The sequence below is a fragment of the Giraffa tippelskirchi genome, chromosome 3, assembly GCF_054371585.1.
Source record: "Giraffa tippelskirchi isolate mGirTip1 chromosome 3, T2T-mGirTip1v1.2.pri, whole genome shotgun sequence".
Classification (NCBI taxonomy): domain Eukaryota; kingdom Metazoa; phylum Chordata; class Mammalia; order Artiodactyla; family Giraffidae; genus Giraffa; species Giraffa tippelskirchi.
Genome location: NC_137277.1, coordinates 148,374,031 through 148,393,736, shown reverse-complemented (window position 1 = coordinate 148,393,736; position 19,706 = coordinate 148,374,031). Strand labels below are relative to the sequence as shown.

The 19,706-nt window shown below is 38.5% G+C and overlaps 1 protein-coding gene across 7 annotated transcripts in view; it reads left to right on the top strand.

Moving 5' to 3' along the window:
* TRAK2 (trafficking kinesin protein 2) overlaps positions 1 to 12,915 on the top strand; it is a 67,598-nt gene extending 54,683 nt beyond the window's left edge. For 6 of the 7 annotated variants that reach the window (XM_081581892.1, XM_081581891.1, XM_081581890.1 and 3 more), the window contains 4 exons: positions 375 to 673; positions 3,286 to 3,552; positions 6,828 to 6,933; positions 9,043 to 12,915. In XM_081581892.1, coding sequence (XP_081438018.1) covers positions 375 to 673; positions 3,286 to 3,552; positions 6,828 to 6,933; positions 9,043 to 9,721 — 1,351 coding nt within the window. In that variant the 3' untranslated portion in view covers positions 9,722 to 12,915. The remainder of the gene's footprint in view (positions 1 to 374; positions 674 to 3,285; positions 3,553 to 6,827; positions 6,934 to 9,042) is intronic. The other variant, XR_014079999.1, reaches the window with a different exon arrangement.
* The last annotated feature ends 6,791 nt before the right edge of the window (positions 12,916 to 19,706 follow it).

Genomic DNA, 19,706 nt, shown 5'->3' with positions numbered 1-19,706 from the left:
TACATAAAATAATGGTACCTCTTGCCCTCAATGGTATTACAGATTCAGTGAAATAAGATAATATTTAGTTTTTTGACTACCTAAACTGAATTTATAAATGGTCATTATGTATAGCTTCATAAATTAAGTGGAACAGAAATTTTAATAAACACAACATAATATAGCCTATCTGAAGTCATCTGAAATGATCTATAAAAATGTTACAATGTAGTATTAGAGATTTGGGTTTGTTACTATTTCTGTATTCCAGCTATCTAAGAAAAATATGTGTTTTAAAGATCAGTTTCTTGAACATTCACCATTGTGGAAAGGAGAGCTCTTTGCTGTGCTTCCGACCCTCACAGATATAGTCAGTGAATGTGATTTTCCCATAGGAACATCCAGAAGGCGGATCAACCAGGACTCTCTACAGAGAGCGATTTGGCAACAGCACTTCATCGCCTGAGTCTGCGGCGACAGAACTACTTAAGTGAGAAGCAGTTCTTTGCAGAAGAATGGCAGCGGAAGATCCAAGTTCTGGCTGACCAGAAAGAAGAGGGTAGTGGCTGTGGCACGCCCACAGAGAGCCTGGCCTCCCTCTACACCGACCAGTCGGAGATCACAGACCTCAGCAGTGCCAGTTGCCTTCGAGGTTTTATGCCTGAAAAATTACAAATTGTCAAGCCCCTTGAAGGTAATAAGTGAGGGCCATTTCTAAGCCATGTTGCTTATGTTTTTGCCTCCCCCTGGAAATGAGATGTCTCTTGTACTTATAAAAACTCGATGTGCAGGAGCTATCTTTATTCTCCCTAAATCTTCACTGTTCATGTGACCATGCACTGCAGAACTTTGTGGAAAATTAATGAAGAGATTTGCATTCTCCATACCATTAGCTGTCAGTTCTCTTTTACAGATATTGTTTTTTATACAAATGTGGGGGAGGAGAAGTAATCTTTTCTTGTCCTTTGCTGAGGAATATCCTTGATAGTGGGGCTTTCCAGGTAGCGCTAATGGAAAAGAGCCTGCCTGCCAGTGCAGGAGATGTAAGAGATGTGGGGTCAATCCCTGGGTTGGGAAGGTCCCCTGAAGGAGGGCACAGCAACCCATTCCAGGATTCTTCCCTGGAGAATCCCATGGACAGAGGAGCCTAGCAGGCTACAGTCTATAGGGTTGCACAGAGTTGGGCATGACTGAAGTGACTTAGCATGCATGTACACATCCTTGACAGCAGTTTTCATGATAAGATAAATGAGATATGACAGATGAATAAAAATAATCTAGATGGAATACTTCATCTCTACCTTCTGTTTCAAGAAAGAGTTCTTTACCCAAAGAGTATCTTTTACTTAGAGGTATGTGTACCTGTATTTTTCTTTTGTTCAATTAGAAAATGTTGTTAATTTCAGGTCAGTTTCTATTCTCTCTTAAAATGGGACTTGAATTTAAAATAGATTTCTTTGTTTTATGGAATATTGACAATCTTCAAATGATCCTCTGTGTTACCATAAAAGAGTCTACATTAGACAGAATTTTGAGTTGATAACCTAGAAGGACCTCTCAAACTCAAAGGGGTTATGTTAGTTTTCTTTATTAATGGTCAGTGCATGTTTTTGCACCTATTTTTAGGATTAAATGACTCTCAGTGACAAGTAGCAACTGCATCTGGTGCAGGCACTTGGGATGATCAGTTCAGTTCAGTTCAGTTGCTCAGTCGTGTCCAACTCTTTGTGACCCCATGAACCGCAGCACGCCAGGCCTCCCTGTCCATCACCAACTCCCGGAGTCCACCCAAACCCATGTCCATCGAGTTGGTGATGCCATCCAACCATCTCATCCTCTGTTGTCCCCTTCTCCTCCTGCCCTCAATCTTTCCCAGCATCAGGGTCTTTTCCAATGAGTCAGCTCTTCGCATCAGATAGCCAAAGTATTGGAGTTTCAGCTTCAATGTCAGTCCTTCCAATGAACACCCAGGACTAATCTCCTTTAGGATGGACTGGTTGGATCTCCTTGCAGACCAAGGGATTCTCAAGAGTCTTCTCCAACACCACAGTTCAAAAGCATCAATTCTTTGGCGCTCAGCTTTCTTTATAGTCCAACTCTCACATCCATACGTGACCACTGGAAAAACCATAGCCTCGACTAGACAGACCTTTGTTGGCAAAGTAACGTCTCTCCTTTTTAATGTGCTGCCTAGATTGGTCATAACTTTCCTTCCAAGGAGTAAGTGTCTTTTAATTTCATGGCTGCAATCACCATCAGCAATGATTTGGGAGCCCAGAAAAATAAAATCAGCCACTGTTTCCACTGTTTGCCCATCTATCTGCCATGAAGTGATGGGACCGGATGCCATGATCTTAGTTTTCTGAGCGTTGAGCTTTAAGCCAACTTTTTCACTCTCCTCTTTCACTTTCATCAAGAGGCTCTTTAGTTCTTCTTCACTTTCTGCCATAAGGGTGGTGTCATCTGCATATCTGAGGTTATTGATATTTCTCTCAGCAATCTTGATTCCAGCTTGTGCTTCTTGCAGCCCAGCGTTTCTCATGATGTGCTCTGCATAGAAGTTAAATAAGCAGGGTGACAAATATACAGCCTTGACGTACTCCTTTTCCTATTTGGAACCAGTCTGCTGTTCCATGTCCAGTTGTAACTGTTGCTTCCTGACTTGCATACAGGTTTCTCAAGAGGCAGGTCAGGTGGTCTGGTATTCCCATCTCTTTCAGAATTTTCCACAGTTTATTATGAGCATTTGCAGACAGAAACAGTGGGGATATGTCCTCCTTTTATCATTTCCTTTGTTTTCCTACTCTCCCTGAGATCCTGGTGGAAGGACATGAACACAGTGGAGAAGTATACAAAAAAATCACTGTAATTCAATATGCCTTCCAACCTAGGAGCCTAGCTTTTGAGTTCAAAGTTTGTAAGCATAGTTCCAAAACAAAGGAATATTGATTTTTGTCACCTGGAAAAACAGCACCCCACATTGTACATATCTTTCTTCTCATCACTGCCTCAGCATCCTAGTTCCTATTAAGCATGTTGACTTGATTTTTTCACCCCTGCTTTAGATGTCCTTTTTAAAGTTAACTTTTGAAATAAAAAGATGGTTATTCATACCTTTAGCATTTGTTAGTTTTCAGTGTACAACTTTTACCAAACTTCAGTGTACAAATTTTACCAAAATATTAAGACCAAAAAAGCAGTTTTATTATTATCATTACTTTTTTACACACGTAATTTTAGCTTCTTTCAAGATTTAATATTTGTGGGAAATTTAAAACATGTTCCTTTTTTTGTTTGCATACTCAGGATCACAAACTCTGCATCAATGGCAGCAGCTTGCTCAACCAAATTTAGGAACCATTCTTGACCCACGACCAGGTGTCATCACTAAAGGCTTTACCCAATTGCCCAAGGATGCCATCTATCACCTCTCAGATTTAGAAGAAGATGAAGAGGAAGGTATCACTTTTCAGGTTCAGCAACCTCTTCAAGTGGAACAGAAAACATCAATATCCCCGCCAGTAACAGGAATCTTCCTGCCACCCATGACTTCAGCTGGTGGTCCAGTTACAGGTGAGAAGAGTATAGCTTGTAACCAGTAGTACTTTGCTTTCTGCATCACTGTATGGTCAGCTGACTGCCTCTACTTAAGTCTTACTGGAGTGTACTCATCTTGAAAATAGGGTAGTAGAAATGTATAGCATAAGTGCTCCTTCTGATTCTGTCCATGTCTTAGCCAACCTGCATAAATAGATCAGGCAGAGAGGAGAGAGCAATTCAGTCAGTGGTTCACAAACCTTTAGGATTCAGCATCTCTTTACACTCTTTTTTTTTTAATTGAAGGATAATTGCTTTATAGTATTGTGTTGGTTTCTACCAAAAATCAACATGTATCAGACATAGGTTAACCCATGTCTCCTCTCACTTGAATATTCCCCCCTGCCTCCCTCCCCATCCCATCTTTACATTCTTAAAAATCATGAAGAATTCCAGAGAGCATGTCTGTGTGGGTTGTATCTACTCATAATTTACCATATTAGAAATAAAAACTGAGAAATTATAAAAATATTTATTAACTCATTATTTTAAAATAGTTACATATTAACACAAATAATATATTTTATGAAAAACAGCTGTATTTTTTCAAGTAGTGAGAAAAATGGTTTAGTTTTATAATTTTGCAAGTCCCTAATTTACAGATTAATAGAAGATATCAGGATTCTTGTGTCAGTATCTACATTCAGTCTATTACAATATGTTGTTTTGATTGAGAGTATGAAGAAAATACAGGCTTCCCAGTTGGCCCAGGGGGTAAAGAATCCACCTGCAATGCAGGAGACACAGGAGATATGGGCTTGATCCATGAGTTGGGAAGATCCTCTAGAGGAGGGCATGGCAACCTACTCCAGTATTCCTGCCTGAAGAATCCCACGGGCAGAGGAGCCTGGTGGGCTGTAGTCCATAGGATCGCAGAGAGTTGGACATGACTGAAGTGACTGAGCATGCACACTTCAAGAAAATATAGCCTTGCCATCATCAAAAAATCTGCGAATAATAAATGCTGGAGAGGGTGTGGAGAAAAAGGAATCCTACACTGTTGGGAATGTAAATTGGTACAGCCACTATGGACAGCAGTATGAAAGTTCCTTAAAAGACTAAAAATAAAGCTATCATATGATCCTGCAATCCCATTCCTGGGTATATAGAGAAAACATTAATTTGAAAAGCTACATGCACCCCAGTATCCATTGCAGCACTGTTTACAATAACCAAGACATGGAAGCAACCTAAATGTCCATCAACAGATGCATAGATAAAGAAGATGTGATATATATATTTACATAATACAACAGAATTATTCAGCCATAAGAAAGAATGAAATAATGGTGTTTGCAGCAATATGGATGGACCTAGATATTCTCATACTAAGGGAAGTATGCAAGATAGAGAAAGACAAATATTATATGATATTGCTTATATGTGGAATTTTTTAGAGATTAATATTAATGAACTTATATACAAAACAGAAATAGATCCACAGATGTAGGAAACAAACTTATGTTTACCAAAAAAGAAAGGCGGAAGGGAGGGATAAATTCGAAGTTTGGAATTAACAGATACACACTACGACTATTATATAAAATCAATAACCAACAAGGACCTAAAGGACCAAATTTACAGCACAGGGCACTATACTCAATATTTTGCAATAATCTATAAGGGAAAAGAATATAATATATATTTATGTATATAATTGAATCATTTTGCTGTATACCTGAAAATAACACATTGTCAATCAACTATACCTCAATAAAATAAAAAGAACTTAAAGTTTAAAAAAAGAAAGAAAGCATAGCCTCACACAGATATCTGGTTGGAAAAGGAAAATGTGTTTTAATAGCCTTTTCAGATATTTGTGAATATTACACCAAAACTTGATAAGTGGTAGTTTCTTTAAGGTTTATAGCAAGGTAAATCTAAAACTTTTCGTACTTTGTTACATTAAAATCTATTAATCTGTTCTACACTCTGAATACATCTTTTACCCATGCATGATTTTATAACATCATGCACTGGTCATTTGGAAAATATAGGTTCACTAAGTTATGCAGATCTTCCAAATGTTGACACATTTCATTATATAATACAATAAAATCATGTAATGATTTTACATGAACCCGCCTATCTCATTGGGTAAGTCTTTTAGTACTAGGAAGTTTTCAAGCTCTCAGTGATGGGTTCAAGTCTACCAAAACAGTCATTTTCATTTCAAAGCTCAAATTTTGTCACCGGCAGCAAATCCTTTCAGCTATTTTCTTGGAGAGACAGGCTCACTACATTCTTTTTCAAGAAAATGTTGCCATACTGTATAACACAGGGAATTCTGCTCAATGTTACATGGTCTGAATGAGAGGGAAGTTTGGGGGAGAATGGAATACATGTGTATGTTTGGCTGAGTCCCTTTGCTGTCCACCTGAAACTCTCACATTATTAGTCCTCATTATTATTATTCCTCAATATAAATAAAAAGTTAAAAAAAAATGTTGCCAGACATTCAAATCTGAATAACTGTAGTTTTTGTATTAATTGTTCTTTCAAGTAAAAATGGTGTTCTGTCAAAAAATATAAAACTTAATTGCACTTGTGCTTTTCCTTCATGTAAGCATTGTATCTCTGCATGCTGCAAAGAAGATCTTAATACTTACTTCCCATTTCATCACACAAAATATTAAAAAGATTCAAGGGCCAAGATTTAATAATTTATACTGCTTCATCAAGGGCATTTTTATGTGAATTTGGCCTTTTTTTTCCTTTGCTACCATAATTGGACAGCAGTGAGAGATGCTAGTGCCACTTGGTGCTTTTGCCCTGATTTGTGCTCAGGAGCCAATAGCTTTACCCACTGTTACCTTTGCATCAGCAGTGCAAATGCCAGCCCAGTAGGAAACACAGACAGCATCTTAGTGTTGGTGTGAAAGTAGTTCTGACCTGTAGATCCCATAACATGGTGCAAATCACACGTTGAGAACCACTGGAGTAGTTTGGCTAGAAAGACTGGATGACTAGTTCTTGGTTTGGTTTGATATTAATATTTTTTTTTCAGAATGTGTTTTTCACTTGTTTCTAAGCTGTTTTAAATCCTTTTGAATTACAATTTCAAATTATTGAAGGATTCAGCTATGTACTGATCAGTGGATACTATTACAGTGTGTATATTTCATTTCTAGATTGTGGAATTTTTGTATAAAAGACACTTGATAAATGTTGTATTATTAATAATGAACTTTCTACATTAGTAACCTAGTCTTTCAATTTTGTGTTTGATTCCCTAAAATTCCTCACTTCAGTTGCAACCTCAAACCCAGGCAAGTGTCTGTCCTGCACAAACTCGACATTTACCTTCACCACCTGCAGGATATTACATCCCTCTGATATCACTCAGGTTACCCCCAGGTAAGAGGGGCTGGGCAGTTGGAGTCCTTACTTCTTTCTTCAAATATGTTTTACTAAATTTCTTTTTTTAATTACTGTTGTTTTAATTCCTAGAATTTTAATGTTCTGTGATAATTTGCCTTCAGAATATTTTCACATTGTATTTTCTCATTTGATGATTATAACTCTTTGAAGTAGACAAAGAGTGAGTATGTAGTGTCTAAATGAAGACAGTGAGGCATAGAACATTTGGGTGACTGGTCCAAGGATAGAGAGGTAGTAAATGACCCAACTGAGCCTATACAGAGAATTAGCCAAACTGAACAACTGGAGGAACTAGTTCTCCATACAAGACTGCCCTCAGTTCTGATACCACCTGCAAGTTCAGGAGATTCCCAAAACCATGCTCTTGTTTGATTGATATTCTAGAAGGACTCACAGAACTCACTGAAAACTATCATGCATGTGGTTACTAGTTATTACAGGGAAAGGTTACAGGATAAAATTAACTGAAGGAAGAGACTCTGACAGGTCAGAGTCTGGGAAGACTACACATGAAGCTTCCTTAGGATTCATTACTTTCCTGGAATTGATGTTTGACAGTGCACACAGAGTACTGCCAACCAGGGAAGTTCACCTAAGCTTCAGGGTCCAGATTTTTTACTGAGGTTTCACTGTGTAAGGCATGATTGATGACCCATATAGTTATAACTCACTATAAATATAATAACTCACCTCCAGGTCCATTGACCCAAAGCTTCGACCCTGAATCACATGGTTAGTTTTTCTGGCATGGCCAGTCCCCACCCTACAACTACAGGCTATGGCCAAGTCCACCCCAAGATCTAGCTAGTGTGGCCAGCCTCCTTCCTGAACAAACATACTTCTAGCAAACATGGCATAGATTACCTCCCAGACGCTGAGGGCAAAGGCAGAAACCTCTGGGCAGTCCAAATTGTGTACTACACAGGCTAGAACAATAACACAGGCTAACAACAATATTGCTGCAGTTTCTATCCTAGCAATTCCCAAAAGAATCTACGGTAGTTTCCAGGGAGACCTAGAACATTGCAGGGATAATGTTAACTAGAAGTATAAAAGAATGATTATTAAAATAATTTTAAAATATTTAATTATTTAGAATAATTAAAATATTATGAAGAATTAAGTTTCTCCTTCAAAGAGCATCTTAGATTTAATTTTGAAAAATTGTATTTTCTAAAGGGTTGAAGAATTGTTTAACTCTGGGTTATCATCTTTTGGTACATTTTGCTTTACAGAATGGATATATTAATAAAAATTTCTAAAGTTTATTTTCTTCAGTATTTAAATTTCTTTGATTTTTTTAATTATAAATTTTAGTTATATTTCCACAGGTAACATATTTTAGAGTTAAAATTTAAGAATACTAAGGGAGATTCAATAATTTGCTCAAATCCTCAGCTTGGTAATAATGGTGAAGCCATAGCTCTCCCTTTTATGCATATGTCAAATTCAGTTTCCCTGAGAATCTCATTACACAACATAAAATAATAATGTGATATTTTTGTTTAGTAAAGAGTATAAGTTTGAAAATATTAAATCATGCATAGGCATAATATCATTTATAAATTAAAAAAGATGACAACATGGAAAATTCTTTAATATAATAGTAGGTTAAAAATAAGATACAGAATTTATCCTGCAATGTCATCTAACTTTAGAATAAATGTAAAAGATTATAAAGCACATCATGTGCAGATGGTGACTTCTTATTGTTCTATTTTACCATTTTCTTCTATTATGCATTGGTTTTTTTTAATAGTGAAACTATAAGAATCAATTTTAAAAAGGAAAATAAAAGCATGGTATGAAAAAAAAAAAAAAAATTTAAGAATAAATTTATCTAAGAGTATAGTAAACTTTTTCATATTCTGTGAAAATAAATATGTTTCAGTCAGTTAATGACTAAATTACAAATAACTAATCTTTGAAGTAACACATCAGAATTTTCATTCCTCAGATACTGATGTGTCACCTGTTCCTCTACATTTGCTATGGATAACTATTATAATTACCTTAAATGCTCACTTCGGATTACTTTTTATTCTTAAACACTCCCTCCTGCTTTTTTTTTTTTCCTTTGTAAAGCTCTGGCTTCCCTTCCTTATCCTGTGGAAGCAATGGTAGCAGTTCATCAAACACGGTGGTGAATTCTCCTGCCATGTCCTACAGGCTCAGCATTGGTGAATCTATCACTAACCGACGAGATTCCACCGTAACCTTCAGCAGCACCATGAGCTTGGCCAAACTTCTACAGGAGCGAGGCATCTCCGCTAAAGTGTACCACAGCCCAGTTTCAGAGAACCCCCTCCTCCAGCCTCTCCCTCGAGGCCTGTCTACCCCTTCCACACCACCAAATTCACCCTCTCATTCACCTTGCCCTTTTCCTTTGCCCGTGGAGCCTCGAGTGCATCTCTCCGAAAATTTTTTGGCCTCCCGACCAGCTGAAACATTCCTCCAAGAGATGTATGGCCTGAGACCATCCCGAAACCCTCCAGATGTTGGCCAGTTGAAGATGAACTTAGTGGACAGGCTGAAGAGACTGGGGATAGCCAGAGTGATCAAGACCCCCAAGGCCCAGGCAAATGGAAGAAGCCAAGAGGCAGAAAATGGTCTTCAAAGACCAAACTCTGCTGTCTATTTAAATTCAGGGAGCAATTTACTGAGTGGACTGAGAAGGAATCAGAGTCTTCCAGTCATGATGGGTAGCTTCAGCACCCCAGTTTGCACATCATCCCCCAAAATGGACATCCTGAAGGAGAATTGAGGTTCAGCAGTTGACTGATCCCTTATCAAGTTAGCACATGAAGGAAAGATTTGCACTGATTATATGTAGTCTTGTCTGAGAGAAAAGGAATGTCGCAGAAGGATTGTGAATGTAGAAAGGGGAGGGTAGAAGAATGGAAACAGGATTAGCATGAGGTCTGTCTGATAACTTGAAAGTATAAATGAATGGGTCATGAGTATTTGGAGGCAAGGGAAAGAAGAAAGATTGAAAGAAGAAAGGTCCTTCAGTTGGTTTTTCTTGTCTTGAAAATAAAAAGTGACTAGAAAATAAATCCAGTAACATTGAAACACACCAGAAATACTGAACTTCCTAGTACACTTACTTCTGGTGAGCGTAAGCAGGAAGGACCTAGGTTAGGAGGTGGGATAGAAGGAGTAGCTTGGACCACTGCCTTTAGAAAGCTGTTCCAGAAGGTTGCTGGGGTAAACTTGGTCTGTGACTGAGACAACAGTGATATGGCTTTTATGTTGGCCCCTGTTAACGTCTGGTTAAATTACACATCCATCAGAAAGTAGGCTCACTGCATTATCAAACAAGGAATTTCACCTTTTTCATAAGATCAGAGTAGTGGAGACTCCCTTTTTGCTTTCTGTTTTCAGGCCTTTGAACCCCTGGGAGCCCAAACGTCATCCACATTCCTTTTGCATTTGTGATTAATAAGTGTTCAGTTTTTTAATTTGTATTTTTATACAGTATCCCCCTCAAACAACGTAAGTTGGGGATGGGGGTAGGAAGGATTTATTTTAAGAAGGAAAGTGTGGGTACATGGGAACCAAGGAATCTTGTTTTCAGAGTATTTCTTCTGAATAAATGCAATGACCAAGGTGTATGAACATAGTTACATGTCTTTCAAATGTCCTTGGAGGCTGAAAGGGTTAAACCAGAAGTGCAATCACTAGGAATTTGAGAATGTTGTATATTTATGTCTGTAAGGTTTTTTGTAAGAAAAGTTGATTGCAGGTAAACTTTTTCCAAAATATGCTATGCATGTTTTTAATGAAGGATGACATGTATTTGCACAAAAATTCTCAGGCACAGTCTATTATTATAAACTGAAGTAAAACCCAGGTGCTTGCTTTGAGATTGTTTTTTAATATAAAATTAAGACACATTTGCCTTTTTCTTGATATCTCTAGAATTAGAGAATGAACTTTTTAATGGGAATGTCAACGCTTTTGTTTTTTCTCTGGGATTCTGTTTTTGTTTTTAACTTTGAAATGGCAAAGTGAAACTCGGGGATTAGGTTACAGCTTCCAGCAGTGTGATGCAAGGCTGTGAATTAGAAAGAAACCGACCTGTTTTTTGAGTATTGCTGACCAGGGTCTTTATCTCGGCTGTGCAGTTCAGAAAGAAATGCCATCACACAAAAGGCATAATGGAGAGAAGCTAGAAGGGGGCTAGTTACTTTTGAAAAGGGGAGGCATGTTACTTGATCTTTTCAGTGTTTCATTAGCAGATGTTTTGCCCCTTTGTTCTGACTTAAAGTGAAAGGCCATTTTCTGAAGAATTCTTGATGGGAGTGTTGCTCCTGGGGCTCCCATCCGTACACCTGTTACAGGCCAGAGGAGGGCCTTCTCTCTTCTCGAGCTGCTTCATGTGCTCCAAATACACATGCAGTAGTAAAATGTGTGAGTTTTTTGTGCTTTTTAAAGATCTTTTAATAAGACTTTTCTAAATAAATTTCTCAAAAACATAAAGTGAGAGTGTCCTCTCCCTATTCTCTCCCCTTTGCTCAGTCCTTCTGAAGTCAGAAGACTGTATACGTAGATGTTCAGAAAGGATTCCAGCTGGTATGTAAGTGAATGTCAGTGTCCTGAATGTGAACCAGAAGAATTCCTGATGTTTCAATTTCTAAAATATTCCCATTTTAAATGATAATATTTGAGTTTCTACTTCATAAAGTAACTCTGGGGTGCTTATTTTAGACAATTCTTTAAGCTTTTTATTTATTCTCTAAGAAAGTAATCTTCCTATTGCCAGTTGCCGAGAAACATCTGGATCTAGGAAAATGTAGGCCAGAGAGTAGTACAAAGGGTTAAATTATCAGAGTTTATGTATATTGTATAAACAGCTATAAATTAAGCAAGATTTGGGCATGTTGTGTATAATTAGTATACTTTTAAAATAACTGATGCTAAAATGATCGCTTTAGAGGCAGGGCAAGAGCGTATTCACAGCCAAATAAGCCCGTCTGATTAAAGAAAAGCAGACTTTGGTTTTTGAAAATTAAACTGATGTTGCTGTTCCACCAGAAACACAAGGATTATAAACTGATGCTTGCTTGTCTCTAGAAATGAATCCTGTTTTGAAATTGGGTCTTGTTGTTTTTGAAATTTCCACCTAAAATCATTTTTGAATACTGCCTGAGACTCTCTATTATAATGAAATTGTGTATAAAGGATAGTAAGAACTGGAGCCTTGTAGCAAGTTCTTTCTTAATTTATCTGTTATGCTTTAGCACTGTTCACATTTTAATTTTCCTGTATCCACTGTGTAGGTACTTTAATGCCAGTTTGGAAAACGCCGATCTTTCTTTTTTCTTCTGAAGGTTGTCAATGATTATACCTCAGGTATTTCTGAGTATTCTGTTGCCTACTAGGAGGCATACTTCCCTGTGAACTCAGAATTAAAAGTTCTCCAGAATTATCATGATCCCAAATCTTATGTAAATAGCTTTACCCATGGGTCTTGGAAAAAAGTTAATGACCATTGTTAAAGTAGTTTTTTAAAAAAATTTTGTACTCTATGTCCTTGATTTGACCTGAATAAACAGACTTTGACAAAGGGAGGCATGTTATCGGCAGCTCACAAGAGCCTGTTCTCTAGAAAAGGTGTATTTTTATACAGTATTCAAAGCCTGTCATTTTTTCTGGTACTTAATTAGTACTTGTTGTTCAAACACTGACTCTTGACATCTGGAACCAGAGCTCTTGGTGTTTAGCGGCTCACTCCTCTGATGTTGGTTGCCTGAAGCCTGTACCCTGAGCGCAGCACAGTAGCATCGACACCTAGTGGCTGACTTGCCTTCAGGGAGTGGCGTGCGGCCCTCTGCGGCTGCCAGTGAGATACTGTAGTTTGATATCTGGGGCTTGACTTTGTCAAACAGCTCTTTGTGCACCTACCTTTGCTTTGTCAAATGTAAATCAGATAATAAACATGAGTATCTTCTTAAATTTTCCTTTGTCTTTCTGTGGTTTTGTCCCAGTTCTTTTCACAGATAATCCTGCATTAAGTCTTTCCTTTCTGTTATGTTGTTTTGGGTACAGAGAACAAGCTCTGTTTGCCAAACCAACAATAGTCATGAGTAGTAAACAGATATTACTGTATTTTCTTAGATTTTTTAAATAGAATAACCATATTGTTTCCTCAGCAAAGCATCAGCAACAAAAAAATGAAACCGCAAGTTGTTGATATGCAGAACCTTAATTTGAAAAGACTCAGGAAGTATGAAGCAATTCATTTCTGATGGCCCACAACTGATTATTGATACTTAACTATTTAGAAACTTTCCAAGAAATTAAATTTGAAAATTGTTGGATTTTAATAGAAAAGATTCTTTGATGTTCTTTTTTCTCTGTCACATTTTAACTGCTGTATTTTTTTAAAGCTCATATGAGCATTTTGTGAGAAATGAGTCTCCACTTCTTTGATATATGATTTAGTGATATTCCCAGCATCTCTGATTGTGTTTTCTTTCATAAATGATTATCAGTGGATGTGTTTGAAGTTCAAAAACCTGCTGAACTAAGGCTAAAGATTTGAGGCTTTCAGCATTCTGTTGCCTTTCGTCTCTGTTTTTGTTATATGTTTGAGTTATGCTAGTATTGTTTTTCTTTTTTCTTTTTTCATTAGTTTTTATGAAGTAAGGCTAAAATGCCAAAAACAAAAAAAATTTAAATGAACAAGTGCTGGGCAGGTTTGCCAAAGATGCCAAAACACAACTGTCAGGCATGAAGTGCTTTATTCTTCAGCATAAGAAAATGTGAGTGCAAAAATAAACTCAAAATGGATTAAAGATCTAAACGTAAGACCAGAAACAATAAAACTCCTAGAGGAAAACGTAGGCAAAACACTCTCCGACATAAATCACAGCAGGATCCTCCATGACCCACCTCCCAGAATATTGGAAATAAAAGCAAAAATAAACAAATGGGACCTAATTAAAATTAAAAGCTTTTGCACAACAAAGGAAACTATAAACAAGGTGAAAAGACAGCCTTCAGAATGGGAGAAAATAATAGCAAATGAAGCAACAGACAAACAATTAATATCAAAAATATACAAGCAACTTCTGCAGCTGAATTCCCGAAAAATAAACGACCCAATCAAAAAATGGGCCAAAGAACTAAACAGACATTTCTCCAAAGAAGACATACAGATGGCTAACAAACACATGAAAAGATGCTCAACATCACTCATTATTAGAGAAATGCAAATCAAAACCACAATGAGGTATCATTTCACACCAGTCAGAATGGCTGCTATCCAAAAGTCTACAAGCAATAAATGCTGGAGAGGGTGTGGAGAAAAGGGAACCCTCTTACACTGTTGGTGGGAATGCAAACTAGTACAGCCACTATGGAGAACAGTGTGGAGATTCCTTAAAAAACTGGGAATAGAACTGCCATATGACCCAGCAATCCCACTGCTGGGCATATACACCGAGGAAACCAGAATTGAAAGAGACGCATGTACCCCAATGTTCATCGCAGCACTGTTTACAATAGCCAGGACATGGAAGCAACCTAGATGTCCATCAGCAGACGAATGGATAAGGAAGCTGTGGTACATATACACAATGGAATATTACTCAGCCATTAAAAAAAATACATTTGAATCGGTTCTACTGAGATGGATGGAACTGGAGCCCATTATACAGAGTGAAGTAAGCCAGAAAGAAAAACAACAATACAGTATACTAATGCATATATATGGAATTTGAAAGATGGTAACGATAACCCTATATGCGAGACAGAATAAGAGACACAGATGCATGGAACAATTTTATGGACTCTGAGGGAGAAGGTGAGGGTGGGACGTTCTGGGAGAATAGCATTGAAATATGTATATTATCATATGTGAAACAGAACACCATTCCATGTTCGATGCATGTGACAAGGGCTCAGGGCCGGGGCAATGGGATGATCCAGAAGGATGGGATGGGGAGGGAGGTGGGTGGGGGGTCCAGGAAGGGGAACACATGTAAACCCATGGCTGATTCATGTCAATGTATGGCAAAAACTATTACAATATTGTAAAGTAATTAGCCCCCAACTAAAATAAATAAATTTATTAAAAATAAATAAATAAATAAATAAAAATAAAAAAGGAAAAAAAAAAAAGAAAATGTGAGTGAAACACATCAAAGGTGATGTGAGAAGTTAGAGAAAAAAGTATAAATGTCAAATATGTTAAAAAGTTTAATTCCGTTAAATTTAATTTTTTTTACCTTCTCAGCAAAATTGTTTAAAAGCAAGAATTTCACATCACATTCAAACAGTACAATGGGCCAGAAAATTACAATGTATTTTGATTTCATTTAATTCATTACCACTTTTACAGCATTTCACCATCTCTCAAAGCAACCACAAAATTCATACAATAATGTGAACAATTCGCACCATGATTTATTTGCATTCCATCTAGACCTTTATACATAAATATGTTTACAGATAATCAGGACCCATACTGCAAAATGCTCTTCAGCCACAATATGTAGTTCTTGCCAACTACCACTCCGATATATGAGCACCTGTGGAATTACAAATGAAAACATGAAGCAAAAATGAATACTCAGCATCACTGGGAAACAGTATCTCATTATGGGTGAATCCAAGCATTCAATCTTTCTAAGAGTTTTTGAACAAGTTCCCTTTCACCTCACTGCTCTTGCCCCAGTCCCTTCTGCATTCCAAAGCAGGATCTCTGACTTAGCAGTGGAACAACCCAAAAACATTTATAGCATGTGGTCACGGGCATCTTTTGTTCTGAAGATAAAGGGCAAGAGATGGCTAGAAGCGTTCCCCTGGGGCTTGATGATGTTTATGATGAGAATGGATGTTTAGGGTTGCAGGTCCTGCTATCCTAAAACTGAGTGCAAGATCAAGTGCCCATGTGCTCTTTAACAAAGTTAGGTGTTTGAGCATACCTGTGAAACACAGAGCCTTCTAAAGTCCAGGGCTCAGGGCAGCGGCCTCCCTGTCTAGGTGAGGGTGGCACTGCAGGCTTGTGCATGATTCCTGTGGCTCCCTGGCTGGGGGCCATTTGGAAACTATTGAATGAGTCTCTGGGATTTAGCTTAGCACCCTTAATTCATCTTGAAAGACAAGGAATGATCAAAGAGAAATGAAAATAGTGACAAGCTCCTTAAGAGTAACACTGACTTTTCCACACTGGGAATATTCTCTTACAGCCACCAAACAGCTACATGAATGGGAAGGAAGCTTGTAAACGATCACCAGCTGATCACATTTGCCACTTCATGAGGTCTGCAGTGTTACAGAAGATGGTGCCCATTTCCCCAACCAATGTGCAAACTAATTTTGATGATGTGTGAATTGTTAAGTCCCTGTTTCTCTCATTCATTTATTCAGCTTATACTTGGTTATTCTGTTGGTATTTTGGCCTCCACCTCCATTCCAAATACTAAGACAGATTGCTTTGGGGAAAGTTACTAGGAACTTGAGAAGCTTCAATCCCCTTATGGGGTCTTTTGGAAAGAGCTTTTTATGCAATGCCAAAGTGTCCCTACATTCAACCGAAAAGAGAGCAGTTAACACTTAGCTCCTAGAAGCTTTCATGTCTGTCCCTTCTGCTGTTTTAGAGCTGTTAAAGTTGTCCTCATGTCTAAAAAAAGGAAAGGAGGGAAAAAAACACAAAGTTATCAGTGCTGAACCTCAGTCAAATGACTGGGGTTTTCCTTACCCACTTCATTTGTGTCTTTGTTTTTAGCCACTCTCCACACAAGACCCAAATCCTGTATTTAAAGGCATAAGACAGCCTTTAAAGATAAACTTTTACCCAATAAACAGACTCAAAGTAAATCTCCAATCTCCTAAATCCATTCCCCTTTTTCTCTTGGTAATTTTTCTCCCTCCCTTTTAGCTTTTGAAGTCATCCCCACACAATCTTGGGACTTCCTTGGTGGCTCAGATGGTAAAGAATCTACATGCAATGCGGGAGTCCCAGGTCCAATCCCTGGGTTGGGATTATCCCCTGAAGAAGGAAATGGGAACCCGCTCCAGTATTCTTACCTGGAGAATCCCCATGGACTGAGGAGCCTGGCAGTCTACAGTCCATAACTCTATGGACACAAAGAGTCAGACACGAATGAGCAACTGACACACACACATACCACTCAGTCTGCTCATGGTACTTGGAGTCATGGCAGCTACCATGCAACCATGAGGCTCCCCTCTGACAACACATTGAGGGTGGCAGGACAGAAAAATGGAAAGAACCCACTTCTAAAATGATATTTCTGAGTCTGCACCAACTGTGGTAGCATGACCAGCAGACTTTGTATTTCATGAAATTAATGAACATCTTTGATTTAAGCCACAATCATTCACATGATAGTTGTACATATTTTAACTAATACATGGCCCACAGTTTGAGAAACACCATCGTAAATATCGTTTCTCAGGGCTCTGTTCTTGACTCTCTTTTCTTTTCTTCTTGCACACACCCTTTCCCTGTATGATCTCATCCACCATCTTGGTTTAAATATGATCTACTTTGAAGACTCCTAGTGTTTCCTGCCCAGACTCTTCTTTTGAACACCCCAGACAAGGAACAAACTCTGTAACAGACCTCACCACTTGGATGTCTTCCTGGCACCTCAGACTCAACAGCTCCAAGAAGTCATGACCTTTTCCCCTGAACTTGTGAAAATTAGAGATACCAAGGGAATATTTCATGCAAAGATGGGCTTGATAAAGGACAGAAATGGTATGGACCTAACAGAATCTGAAGATATTAAGCAGAAGTGGCAAGAATACACAGAAGAAATGTACAAAAAAGATCTTCATGACCCACATACTCACGATGGTGTGATCACTCACCTAGAGCCAGACATCCTGGAATGTGAAGTCAAGTGGGCCTTAGAAAGCATCACTACAAACAAAGCTAGTGGAGGTGATGGAATTCCAGTTGAGCTATTTCAAATCCTCAAAGATGATGCTGTGAAAGTGCTGCACTCAATATGCCAGCAAATTTGGAAAACTCAGCAGTGGCCACAGGACTGAAAAAGGTCAGTTTACATTCCAATCCCAAAGAAAGGCAATGCCGAAGAATGATCAAACTACCAAACAATTGCACTCATCTCACATGCTAGTAAAGTAAATGCTCAAAATTCTCCAAGCCAGGCTTCAGCAATATGTGAACCGTGAACTTCCAGATGTTGAAGCTTGTTTCAGAAAAGGCAGAGAAACCAGAGATCAAATTGCCAACATCTGCTGGATCATCAAAAAAGCAAGAGAGTTCCAGAAAAACATCTATTTCTGCTTTATTGACTATGCCAAAGCCGTTGACTATGTGGATCACAATAAACTGTGGGAAATTCTGAAAGAGATGGAACTACCAGACCATCTGACCTGTCTCTTGAGAAATCTGTATGCAGGTCTGGAAGCAACAGTTAGAACTGGACATGGAACAACAGACTGGATCCAAATAGGAAAAGGAGTACGTCAAGGCTGTATATTGTCACCCTGCTTATTTAACTTATATGCAGAGTACATCATGAGAAACACTGGACTGGAAGAAGTGCAAGCTGGAATCAAGATTGCTGGGAGAAATATCAATAACCTCAGATATGCAGAAGACACTACCCTTATGTCAGAAAGTGAAGAAGAACTAAAGAGCCTCTTGATGAAAGTCAAAGAGGAGAGTGAAAAAGCTTAATGCTCAACATTCAGAAAACTAAGATCATGGCATCTGGTCCCATCATTTCATGGCAAATAGATGGGGAAACAGTGTCAGACTTTATATTTTGGGGCTCCAAAATCACTGCAGATGGTGATTGCAGCCACGAAATTAAAAGACACTTACTCCTTGGAAGGAAAGTTATGACCAACCTAGATAGCATATTAAAAACCAGAGACATTACTTTGCCAACAAATGTCCATCTAGTCAAGGCTTTGGTTTTTCCAGTAGTCATGTATGGATGTGAGAGCTGGACGGTGAAGAAAGCTGAGCATGAAAGAATTGATGCTTTTGAACTGTGGTGTTGGAGAAGACTCTTGAGAGTCCCTTGGACTGCAAGGAGATCCAACCAGTCCATCGTAAAGGAGATGAGTCCTGGATGTTCATTGGAAAGACTGATGCTGAAGCTGAAACTCCAATACTTTGGCCACCTCATGCGAAGAGTTGACTCATTGGAAAAGACCCTGATGCTGGGAAGGATTGGGAGCAGGAGGAGAAGGGGACGACAGAGGATGAGATGGCTGGATGGCATCACCGACTCGATGGACATGAGTTTGGGTAAACTACAGGAGTTGGTGATGGACAGGGAGGCCTGGTGTGCTGCAATTCACGGGGTCGCGAAGAGTCGGACATGACTGAGCGACTGAACTGAACTGAACTGAACATTTTCCTGTCAATGGTTGTTCAGTAGCAACTTGTAATTTTGGAATACTTGAAGGAGAAGATGAGCACATGTCCTTCCATTCCGCCAGCTTATATTTATTGTCTATTGTGTGCCAGGCACTGTTGTGAGGTGTGGAAGTTCTCCTGATCCAAAGAACTTAGAGACTTATAGGGAAACAGACAATTAATAAATTCAGTAAAGCATGATGAAGCTTTTATTGAGGGCTTTACCACATGCTTTGACTTGCTTTGACTGTGTGGATCACAGCAAACTGTGAAAATTCTTCAAGAGATGGGAATGCCAGATCACCTGACCTGCCTCCTGAGAAATCTGTATGCAGGTCAAGAAGCAACAGTTAGAACCGGACGTGGAACAACA